Source organism: Typopeltis vanoorti, chromosome 15, assembly GCF_054136105.1.
Source record: "Typopeltis vanoorti isolate ZY-2024b chromosome 15, IOZ_Tvanoo_1.0, whole genome shotgun sequence".
NCBI lineage: Eukaryota > Metazoa > Arthropoda > Arachnida > Uropygi > Thelyphonidae > Typopeltis > Typopeltis vanoorti.
The window spans coordinates 84,051,146-84,064,174 of record NC_143563.1 but is presented as its reverse complement, the minus strand read 5'-3'; the positions used below and the strand labels follow the sequence as shown (position 1 = coordinate 84,064,174).

Here is a 13,029-nt window from a genome sequence, read left to right as displayed (position 1 = left end):
TAATTACATCATTGGCTTAAGAGGGCCTTCATCCGTTATATAACTTGAGATATCCGATGAACTTTAAGAATTTTATATATACTTCTAATTGGATCTACAGTCGGGTAGCAACCTTCGAGTGACATTCACTTATTCAAGGGCTTTATTTGGGCTTGAGATGACGTGTTTCAAGCTTCAAGTAGAACTCTGGAACATCTCACGAGAGCAAATACATAAGTGGTTTATATTTTATTGGATTTCGTCTACTAATATTATAATTAATTTAAAATACCGGCAACATCCTGGATACAACAAAACAGCTTAATATAACAATGAAAACAAGGTATTATATGTATTTCTAGTGGCACCTGTTTTAGAAATAACTTAAGTACATCGAATTAATGTTTAATTTTGTAATTTTTTAAATTTATTTCTGAATTTATTAGTAAAATAGTTTATTTTATTGCTTTTTGGGTGAATAATAAGAAGGAGAAATAATATGATTATGATTGTGTTTTTTTTTCTTCAAAATTTAACTAAAATATTACGAAATGTTAAAAGTTACCTGTAGAAAATGCTTCGCATCTCTAATTAAAGTGCACCATTGTTCAGCTACTAAATAAAACCATCAACTTGCAGGTCTCGAGATAGTAACAATGCTTCTAGTATCTGTAGCCAAATGCTCGGTTAAAAACTTCGTGGCTTAGAATAATGGTCGTGTGAGGTCGCTTTCGTGCAATTTTATTTCCCATGCGACTATTATTAAAATTGAACATAGTTTTATGTTGAGTTAAATGGTCGCATGAGGTCGCTTTTATGTATATTTTTCTCAAACCAAACGACGATTAAAATTGAACGTATTCTGTTTTGAATTAAATGTTGAAATAAGCTGTATACTGAATATATTTATTTAAGAAAAATAAAAATAAAAATAAAAAGTCATTAAGATTTCAAGGTATCTTTATTAAAGGAGATACACAAATATTAGCAGAATAGCATTAAAAATTCATTTCATCCAGTACAAATGTAGGCTTCCAGTCCAGTATGCGCTCAAATTGACAACGATGAGCGAATTATAATCACAGGAGTTCTCCGTATGAGTAGAGCGGATACTGATTGAGTCCGTGGTTTCTTAAACGCAGTTTATTAGTACGTGGCATTCCTTCAAATCCAGGAACAAAGTTTCGAGGAAAAGGAAACCATAGGGATGTTAAAAATATTGGAGTACCGTTCCTGGGGTTGCGTTTATCACTGAATCCTCTTTTATCTCCAAATCCTCGTTTATCTCCGAACCCGCGTTTTTCTCCGAACCCTCTCTTTTCTCCGAATCCTCTTTTTTCTCCAAATCCACGCTTTTCACCAAAACCTCTTTTTTCTCCGAATCCTCTTTTTTCAATGTCGGCGGCGTCTTCTCTGTTTGCAGGCAAGTCCACCACGTGTGGTTGGAAATCGCGCTCCGACTGTAGGTCATTGTACCTTCTTGTGTCGCTTTTGGAACCATCGTAGCCGAGAAGCAAGGGAATGTCATACATCCTAGACGCCGGCATAGAAACAGTCCCGTCTACAGCGAAACATCTCGATGCTTGTCGTAAATACACCAGTAATACGAAGGTTGTCAGGAAGCCTGGCATTTTGCCCATCCTAAAATGAAATAACGCCAAATTAATGAATTTTCTTTAACCTTAGATGATGTAAAAATGACTGCGAGCCTTCGCGCGCGCGCGCGCGCACGCACACACACACACACACACACACACACACACACACACACACACACACACACACACACACACACACACACACACACACACACACACACACACACACACACACGCACGCTTGTCAGAAATACACCTATAAATAATAAACCATTTACGTCAAAGCTTCCATCAACGTCAAAGATCACTGTCAACAGTATGCACATTTAGTATAAAATTTCTTCGCTGTTGTAGCAAAAAAAAAAAAAAAAGATATATGTAGCATTTTGTTTTTAAAAAAAAATCAGTTCCTAAAAATTGCATCTATACGAGACGCAAATTGTTTACTAAAATTTCCGCCAGATGGCGCCTTTTCACAAAAAAGTCATTTGCATTTGTTTATGTAATGTACTGTAAATTTCCTTCTTGTGATTTTGTATTTTAAGTTGCATAATTATTCTACTAACAACAGCAACATCCACGCATTTCAGTTATAACGATTTCTGTGATTCCGAAAATAATAATGCAATATCTGTTGCGCTTAAAAATGTACTTGCTTTGTTCATCCCAGTCTTAGATAATTACTCTAGACATGTTTGCATAAATATTTTATCGAAAGCATTCTTTCTAACTCGAATGGTGTTTCATTATTAGCATCTCGTCATGGTCATTACTGCGCACGCGCACATATAGATGTTAGGAAATACGTGAATGTTTAAAAATTGGGTTTTCTTCTTTAACATATTCTTTGGAAGAGAGCTAAAAAGTAATCACAAAACTAAAATATAAATCCTATTAACTTATAAAATATTAATTATAATAATAACTTATAATAACATTAAAAATTATATAAGAATAAACAGTTGGATTTCATTAGATTATTTAAATATCATCAAACACCTAAAAAAAATCCAACAAACATTTGATATAAGAGCTGGGAATTTCTTTGTAGGGAATGTATACACCGGAGCAGTTTTTCTTGACTTAGAAAAGGCGTTCGACAAAGTATGGCACTTTGGACTACTATACAAGTTGATTTTAGCTAGCATTCCATTAGATCTAGTCCAAATTATAAAATCATTTCTTAGTGACAGACGAATGCAAGTCAAACTAAATGATATATTATCTACCCAGCGATGCATCTTGGCAGGAGTTCCTCAAGGGTCCCTACTGGCACCGATACTTTTCACGATTTACATGGCGGACATTCCGCACAATCCAATGTCATCCATCATTGCCCTATACGCAGACGACACAGCTATACTGACCCAGATCTATTAAACCGCACCTTGTCACCAAGAAACTGCAAGAAAACCTGCAGAGATTAGAGCACTGGTTCTCGGAATGGAGATTGCAAGGAAACCCTCAGAAGAGTATCGCCATGGTCTTCACTAAAAACTCAATATCTCCCAAAGATAACATCTTCCTATTTAATATCAAGATTCCCTGGAAAGCAGAAGCCAAATATCTGGGTGTACTAGTGGACAGAAAACTAACCTTCAGTTCACATATAAAAGCCTCATGTTCGAAAGCATCAAGAGTCATTGCACAGCTTTATCCTCTTATCAATAGGAATAGCAAGCTGGACACCAAAAAAAACTGCTCTTTTATCAGTTGATGATTCGACCCATTATTACTTATGCGTCCCCAGCCTGGAGTCACACCTCAAGTACAAATATCCTCAAACTACAGAGAGTGCAAAACAAATGTCTCCGCATGATCTTAAACGCACCACCATGGTATATCAGAAATGTCCAACTCCACCGGGATACAAATATCCCCTACATCTACTCTTTCCTGCAGTCTTCAGCAGTAAAGTTCTTCTCAGCATCCTCTTCACATCCAAATGAATTAGTGCAGCAAATTATGACGAAACAGATTTCTCCAAATATAGGAGACCCAAGGCCATCCTGCTTCCAAATGAAGATCTTTAAATCGCACCCACTCAGGCAGAGCACTTAGCTCATAAACTTTTCCTCACACAGCAACCTTATCAGATAGCAGGGATTATAAAAGCATTTTGCTTCACCCTTATAGTCAGCAACGTCTTGCGTTTGTAGGGAATGTGCTGTTATTCTTAAAATTACAAATTACAAAAAAATCAATTTTAATTTCCATCTTTGGTCTGCCAATCAATTGAAGAGAAAGGTGGGGGGAATGTGAACCATTCGGAAACACGCAAAAATCCTTTCAAAGCAACAGTACTTTATAAGAATCAAAGATAACGCACGTTTATTTTAAATTGCTATAAACATGAAATAATAAATAATATTTATTTTATCTATCTGATGGCTGCTTTCAATGAAAAACAAAATGAATCTTGAAATTTGAACTATTAGGCTATAAGAAAGTAAAGTTTTTTTAAAATATATTTTTTATGTTGAGCCCATACAGGAGAGGTTGGTTGATCAACCTACCGTACATTAGTACAGTGTATAGGTTGGGAAAGGAGAAACTTGTTTACGTTTGATTTGAAAGATTGTCTATTGTATTCCTTGGGAAACACGTGAGGGAGGAAAGAAGACTGTTCCACAATACAGCAGTAGCACGGATGAAGCAGGAGAAAATAAAACTTGTTCTGTGGGTTTCAAGGTGAAGGGATGTTGTGCGAAAGCTGCATGTGTTCCAATAGGCTTAGTACAGAATGGGGGGGAATTATTGATGCTATTTCGGATGAACATTTTCCATGGAAATATTTATAGAATATACAAATTGCAGAGACTAAACGTCTATGTGAAAGTGTGGGGAGTGAGTTGGTAAGAGATGGATCATTAATAAGTCTAATTGCTCTCCTCTGTATCGAGTCAAGTTTTATGAGGGAGCTCTTAGGGGCTCCTTCCCAAATGTGAGAGTAGTATTCAACAGCTGAGTGGATTTGTAATTTGTATAAAGTTAACAACTGTTTAGAGGTGAAGTAACGTTTTGAACGAAAAAGAGATCCTAGTTTTTTAGAAGCTGAGAACGCAGCGGTTGTGATGTTTATGGCAGGAGAGGTTTGATGTGAGGGGGGAATTCCAAAAAGAGAAAACTCATCTTGTCTGAAAATTTGAGTGTTATCAAAGATAATACTGGGAAGAATATTGTTCTTTATTGTGAGAAATAAAACAGAACTGGATTTTAATTGCATTGAAATTAACGAGGTTATCTGAACCCCATTGGAGGATGGCTTGGAGATCAGGTGGTGGTGGTTGATATTCTGTAGGTTGAGGTGAGTTGTGTGGAGTAAGGTTTATCGAATGAAGGGGAAGAGTGCAATGTGCTGTCGTCTGCAAAACTATGTATTGGGTTGCAGGTGAACTGAAGTAGGTCGTTGATATATAGCAGGAAGAGAGTTGGTGAGAGGACAGAACCTTGTGGTACTCCGGCACTAGTTGAATGGAAAGAGGATAAGGAACCATCCGGTCAGAAAGCTAGCGATCCAACTGCAGAAGTCCTGAGACAGAACAAATGATGGGAGTTTGCTTGTTGCGTCAGACCCTCTCAAAAGCTTTGGAGAGAAACCTTATGATGGTTTCGAAATAAGTTAAAATGCTTAAAAGATCTTAGAAAGAAGTTAAACAATAATCCCAAGGACTACTTCTTTTATTACTATAGTCATGTTCGATTCATTGAAAATTAATTCAAAACGTTCTTGGACTCGATCAAAAAAATACTGAGGACAGTTAAAAAAAAAAAAAAAAAAAACTAAATCACGCAGAGGTTGCTTTATCGCCTTCATAGCGCAACTGTTTTGATTTGGGCGCCGTAGAGAATGGGGTTTCTGCTTGGAGATCAACGTTGTATTTGTCCTGACCTTGGAGAAAGAAATTCTTGATGCCCCCCCCCCAGACTGCACTGCATTAAAAAGTGATCGACATTGTATTAAATTGTATTTAATTCGCTTTCCCTAGTCTAAGTGAAGATGCGCAGTATTTCAACAATTCTACAGAAACAAAAAATGAAGCTTACACAGTGCATCAGCTCACTCATAAGCGACTGTCTGTAAGCGAGCTGATGTCCGCTACTACTTCGAAACTGCTACTGATTTCGCCTACAGTAGTTTTGTAGTAGATATTATCATTGGTCGTCTCTCGCATGAACGTTGCGAATTGTATTATAAAAAAAGACAACTAATAATACTGAAACTGAAATATTGAACTGAAATGCCTTCGTGACACTCGTGAATAACGACCATCCCTCACGGTTGAAAACAGGTGCGTTTGAACTCCTTCGACTGAAGATGTAGGAATTATTTTCCAGGCCTACTTCTACCAAACTCAAGTCACCTACCTGAGGAGGAGAAAGAACTTAAAAAAAAAAAACTATTTTCCATTGAATCTCAGAGATTTTTCCCCTCTCCCGCAGAATGCAAACCAACAGAGAGCGCCCTTTTCGTTGTGACAGGAATAACATTGCGTCGATGGCCCTTCGCGTTGAGTTAATTCTAAACATCCGTGTCCAGAGAAGGATCTCCTCTGTTTCTATATCACAGATTAGTCCCTACTTGTAATACTATCTCATATCCGAACCTCCAGTGTGAGTCCTTGCAAAGATAAGCGTAGTGATTTGTTAATTATTTTTAAATTTTTGCTTTGCATCAGCAAAATATTTCTTAACTACCGTGAATATTCCATCTTTTCAACAAATTGTCTTATTGTTGATTTTGACTGAGGCCCATCCTCAACTCCGCTGCTATCAGCACTTTTATGGAGTCAACATTTTTGATTAATAATCCATTTGATTGATCTCACTAGTGACACGTTTTCTTATATAATAGGTTTGCATGTTTATCCTACATAATTATCGTATCTTTCTCTCTCTGTATATCGTTCTCTAACTCTCCCAATCCAGCCACACTCTCCCCTCTTTTGCTCTCATTCTTCAAATTAGTTTAGGCGTTCCCCTTTTTCTTTGTCCTTCCAGAATCCATGATAAAGACACCCTTGGCATTTCCCCGCTGTCCATTCTCAGAACATGACCAATACACTTTCATCTGAGTCATTTTATTTTTCTGGCTTTTTTTTTTTTTTTACTTTCTGTCTGTTTTTATATCTCTTATCACTTGTTATAAATTGTGGTAAAGAGCTTAAAAATTTTAATGATCAGCTATTAGAGCCTAATTGAGTATCCGTTTAAAAAAAACATACTATTCTTACAATAATTTTTAATGCAATGTAATATCGTTTACGTTAGTAAAAAAAGTCGATCTAAGTGTGTTGCGGGCAAGCAGCTTTTACAGGCGCAGTCAAGTACACGAAAATACTACAGTTATGCAACGAAAATGCTTGTTGCCGAAAGTGTTGGCGAGTGACGAACGACTAGAGCTAAATATACATTGTAAGTAGATAAGAAACGAGATATAGGTTAGTAATGAAAGAAGTTCGTGCGGCATATTTCTTGTTGCTACCTCCTCATTCACGAAATCTGTAGGAGACGGCTTTAGACTGAAAAGAGCTTCAACTGCTTGTGTCGAAGATATTCGATGTTAATTGGGAAAACGAGGTTGTTTTGGGAGAAGCGAACGTAGCCGAGAGTGTATACGTCTGCTAACTGTGTCAACTGCTACGAATTCTATCAGCGAGAGATCATCTTAAAGGAAGCAAAACAACTTATAAAATTTAATCCTTATCCTCTACAAGTATTTATACGAGAGGAGAAACAACACAAAAAGAACAAAAATTATTTTCGGACATTTATATGGTAAAATAATAAAATACAACAAAATAAATGTGGTTCGTATCTTGATGTGAGTCCCAAGAATTAAAAAATATTGGCCAAATGTATTACAGGACAATGCACCAAAAGAAAACGACTGTTATGCACGCACACAGTGGGGACGGGTTAGTAATTTGTTAGTGCAGTAATCTGCCTCTGTGTACAGTAATCTTCTCCAGTGAGTCCCTTCTTTGTTTCCGCAAACTCTTAAGCCTCCCCCCCCCGTGTAGAATTTTAGTGGCTTGCGGGATTACATCGAGAAGTCCCTAGTAGACATTTCGAATGCTATGCCAAGCAACATTGAAACATCCCGGTGGAATATCACAAGACAGCTTGTGATGGCATCGCCCTTTTTCTATTTTAAGCTTTTCGTGTGTGTCTCCCTTGTCATTTCGCGTAGAAACATTCAAGCGAACATCGGCTCGATTAGTCAAGAACGTCTTTTTATAGGCGCTATAAAGCTACAAATAAAAAAAAAATAATAATAATAAAATAAATCCACCTACTAATGATGATGATGATGATGATGATGATGATGATAACTGAGGGGAAAGTAGATAATGGATAAGATCGGCCAGTGACTTCGGAGTGGTCCCATTAAGAAAATAGAAGGTTTGACGTCCACTGCAGAACATAACAAAAATCATTTAGGGAAGAAAAAGTACCCTAGAGGTAGAGAAGATAAAGAGCTAGAAAGGATAACAGAATACCGAGATTATATGCTGAAATTGCAAGCCACCTTTGCAATAATAATAACTCTAGTAATATGCCGATCGAAATGAGGGTCATCAGAGCAATAGCGAAATAACGTCAATAACATCTACGCAATTTTAATTGCAGTAGATGTTATTGACACGTGCTCAAAACCTGAAACGGATAAAATGATCGAATTTCGTTTCCGTTTTAAAGTGGCTAGATGATTTTCGTCATCCGGTGTGAGACCGCTAACCTGCTTATTAACGGCCCGAAGTGAGCTTGAAAAAGTTCCGTGTTTGGTTTTTACAGATTTACGTTACACTTACTTCACCTCCCATACTAACTTATGATGGGTTCACAACTTTTCGAGAGTGAAATTCGAGTTAAGAAAAAGTTACCTTTTGTTATCAGAGAATAATACATTTGTGATGGAATTGGAGCTTGCGTCTCTCTCTCTCTCTCTCTCTCTCTGCATCATTAAAATTATTATTAAAGCCAGTGATGGGTTAATCATCTTGCTGACGATTCATCTAAATTACAAGAAAAAATCCCTACAGTCTCCCAGGTATAAAACATTCCAGGTGTTAAGTGTGCATGATCAGTTAACTAGAGAGAAGAAAAATACAGCATGATATATAATCTGCATAAAAATAACTGGATAGAAAGACCCGGGTTCGAATACTGAAGTTCAGGACAAGAGGAACTTTACAAAACCATTTCAACTGAGACGGAATTAGCTTGTCTTATGCAGCGGTGGAATCTTTTCTCTCCATTCACAAAATGGAAAGAAGAACAACTGAAAGACATAGACAATTATGACTAAAACCTGAGTCCCTTTATGAGCCAAATCTTTTGATTGTGACAGGCTACTTAGCTTAATATTTCTTTTAAGAGATGAACTTATATTTAGCCATGTTTATTTTAGACCTTTCACAAAGTCAATTTGAAATCCATTCAGAGTCTAAAGGCAGGGGACCACTTATGGACCTTAAAGGTCACTTATTTCACCGTCTTGAATAAAGATATAAGCAGTGTTGGAAGAAAATATCAAAGTACAAGAATAAACTTAGATCCATTACAGAGCTGGCAATGAAAATCTGGAAGCAAGAACGCAAAATGGCTAATTGAGAATGTTAAGTCTCGCTCATAACATTATGCCTTGCTTTGGTTGAAATTGAAACTGGTGGCCATTGACTACGTGAATAATAATGAATGGAATGCGTTTAATCTTTGATTTAATTATTTATTTTATATAAGGAAGGCAATCCAGGTCAGTGTATTAATTGTGTTTTCAGTGGAAAAACGCCTATAAAAACTGGACATTTTCTAAAGGAATTTGAACGCAACCAAAACCCAATTGTTATTTTTGAGGAAAAGCGAGAGGATGGTAGATCTGTCATCATTCCACCGCATGTATTTAAAAATGGCTACCCAGGTTTGAACTCTGACGGAGAGTGAGACAGAAAAGTTGCAAAACCAACATGAGAAAAATGAAGATTATGAAAAAATAAAGACGAAAATTTGGATGAAAGGGAAGAAGAATGTAATTCCTAAAAAAATATTATTAATAATAAAAACCTGATGAGGTCTACTAAACTATATTAGACCAACGTATTGACTTACCTATGAATGTCTGCTCTGCTGTCTTGAATGTGACGAAAATTCACAACTGGAAGGCCGCTAACCAAATGTTCGTTTAAATATAAATCACTGCCCGTCTCTTTAGGATCTCCAGATCCCCTCTTACCCCTCCCCCTCCTATAGGGCACTTTTCTTTCTCTCGGAGACAGTTGAGCCTTGTGAGATAAATAACACTTTCCGAACACCATTTGGGAATAAACCATAAAAAGACGTTCGCCATTATATTTCTAAATCCTTCCTGATTGATTCGCCACACAAAGAAGTGCAGTGAGCTTCTTATGTTTTAATGGCAACTCCTGTCTTTGATCATAGTGGATTAGTGCACGACGCACTTTCTTTGAGTAAATCATTAAAAACGATATGAAAGATGTACTTACTGCGAAATCCTCATTCAAATCTCAAGAGAATGTCTCGTGTCTCCATTCTCTTAAAGTATTTCCGTCACACGTAAAAAAAAAAAAAGACGCTTTTGCAAATTTAAATGAAACCGGTACGTCCCTCCGGAGAGAATTCGTGACGTCATGAATGTTTCCATCTTTACCTGAAAGAATAAATCCCTACTTTTTCATGTTTAAAAAGACAAACAATGCATAATTCTTTTTTAAAATGTCATTTAAACATTTATGAGTTGTCTCAAGATGGCGCCACGGTCTGAAATTGGAATCTAATTATGCTTTCTTGTGGATATTCTTTTAAGTAAACAAACTGCTTGCTGAAATAACGAAATTTAAACTGCGGAGTTAAAATCTTAAGCTTATTCATTCATATATACGATGTTTAATAGCAATATTTTCTTTTCTTTATTTGATGACAAATGATTGTAAAGTTTCCGTTGCGTTGTACTATTAATGATCATCCATCAGTCAGGTAATTAAGCCTTTCATTTTTGATACGAAAATACCAGAAGACTTAAAGCACGCACGCGAGTCTAGATTTCTGCTTGTTAACTAATACATATTAGTAAACTATTTAAACAGATTAAAACTAGAAAATATAAAAGAAATCAGCTTTACCCGTATAAAATAAAGCCATCGTCTGCAACATGCGCATGGTTATTTATGTCTAAGTAAAATATTTATTTGAAATTCATTTCACATAATTTCGTCTGCTACTATGCATACCTCATTTGCATTTCCTTTACATATTTCTGCAATTTGTGATGGAAGCGACTTAAGTAAACACACGAATACTAATTATGTAATTAACCTAAGTAATTAGGTTAATCTGACCTTCGCTCATTCTGGAGAACTTCAAATGCTGTCTAATAAGAATGATTTGGTATCGTATAATAGCAGAGCTTTCTTTGCAGACGAATTTCTCTTTTGGCGTGTAACAAATGTACGTTAATGCAAATAAATAAAATAAAATAAATAAAATTTATTTTTTATTTTATAAAGTGTAGTGAAGATGTTTGCTATCACGCGCTCTTTTGTTATGCTTACAATGAATAATTATTGATAATTATGTTAAATGTTAATGAATAATTTTTATTACAGTAAGTTCCCCCCCCCCGCTAAATGCGTAATGAATAAATTATTTATTCAATTTATTTAATTTATTAAATTTTGTTTTTAATTGTTTTTTTAAGAAAAATCATCTTGATTTTTGAAACTACTTTATATCATTTTAGGGATTATTACCTTTTCCTAAATAAGTGGAACATAATGGCATCTTATCTCCCCTTTCTCAAGGGGAGGGGGGAGTTCAAATGTATAGGTAAGTCTGTTTTTATATTTAGCCCTTTCAGTATTTTACTGTAATTATTGAAGTATGACTGAATTTTCTTTGTATTCAGCAATTTTTAGATGCATTCACGTAATAGCACTTCTTGGTTTCGTAATATTTGTTCGTTCGTTCGTTCGTCCAAATGTAATCACTCAAGAATGGACCAACCGATTTTGATGAAACTTAATGTTTTGAGAAAAAATCTGAAAATGTTGAAAACTGCTTGATCAAATGCAAGATCAGGTGGAACAAACCATGGTGCATCGTTGCATGGCGAGTCACGTCTTTAGTCGGTATAAATTGGAGGAGTGTGATGCTCCCAAGGACAGAGTTTGAAAGAGGCGATGTGATAGGATGTCATGTAGCAGGCCTATCTGTTCAGCAAACTATTGAAACATTGGGCCATCACAGATCAACAATCAGTGATACCATAATGAGATGGAAGCGCAGGGAGTCAACTGCAAGTTCTATCTGCAGTGGACGATTCACCACATTCACCGATCGTGACCGTAGGGTGCTACGAAGGATAATATATAAAAGCCGCCATTCATCGGCAAACACGTTGAATGGGGAGTTGCGGGCATCAACTTGAACACGAATCTGCACAAAAACATTCAGAATCGAGGTTCACAACATCGGATTCCATTGTAGGATCGCAGTATGCATGCCGCACATTACCTGTACCAACATGCAGCGTCGTCTTCAGTGATGCAAAGAGCGTGTACAGTGGGTGGGCCGTGGAAGCTTGGAAAGCTGTGTTATTTAACGATGAATCACGCTACATCCTCTCCCAAGCAGATGGAAGAGTGTGGTTGTAATGTATGCCTGGTGACCTCTCTTGCTAGAGTACGTAAGCCCAATTATGAAATTCGGAGGTGGCAGTGTGATGGTATGGTCCTGTTTTTTTTTCCTTGTTTGGCTTCGGATCTTTGTTTGTGATGGCACGAACATTTGTGGCTTTTTTATGGAACTGACCATTGTCTTTCGGTAAGACAATGGACCGTGTCATCGGGCTGCTGCTGTAACTGCGTGGTTTGTAGACATGAACGTCGCCATACTTGACTGGCCTTCACAGAGCCATGATCACAAACTTACTGAATACCCGTGGGATGAACTGGAGCGGTATGTGAGGTCAAGGGATGTTCGCCCCACAACAATCCGGGACCTCATCACATGGCTACAGGAAGAATGGCCCAAAATTCTAATTGATCGCTAGTTTTCTTGTGGAAAGTATGCCCCATAGGATTGCTGCAGTCATCGAAGCAAAAGAAAGTCCTCCATTTTATTAAGGTGGGCGCTGTGGTTGTTTGTTCCTCACACGATGGCGTCTGTTGACTTCTTCCCAAGCAGCGTATATATATATATATATATATATATATATATCCTATCCGATCCTAGATTCCTTTGCATGTTGAGTTTAGACAATGAAGTAAATTGGTCTGCTCAGAACCTAATTAATTTTATCTGCAGAGTGTATTATGGCTGTCAACTGGGTGTGTTCTTTTGGCCGGTTTGCCTAATAAAAAACACCATGTATATATATATATATATATATCATTCATCAAGGATTTAGGCCTAGCATGGCCTGTTCCAGCCT

The 13,029-nt window shown here is 36.8% G+C and overlaps 1 protein-coding gene across 1 annotated transcript; it reads right to left on the bottom strand.

The window, feature by feature from the left end:
- Nucleotides 1–979: 979 nt before the first annotated feature.
- Nucleotides 980–10,838, bottom strand: LOC150098941 (uncharacterized). Its single transcript, XM_090405838.1, has 2 exons — nt 10,829–10,838; nt 980–1,620 (listed from the first exon to the last, which is right to left on the bottom strand). Exons 1-2 carry the CDS (start codon nt 10,831–10,833, stop codon nt 1,059–1,061), a joined length of 567 nt encoding a protein of 188 aa, XP_090261964.1. The 5' UTR covers nt 10,834–10,838; the 3' UTR covers nt 980–1,058.
- Between the last annotated feature and the right edge of the window lie 2,191 nt (nt 10,839–13,029).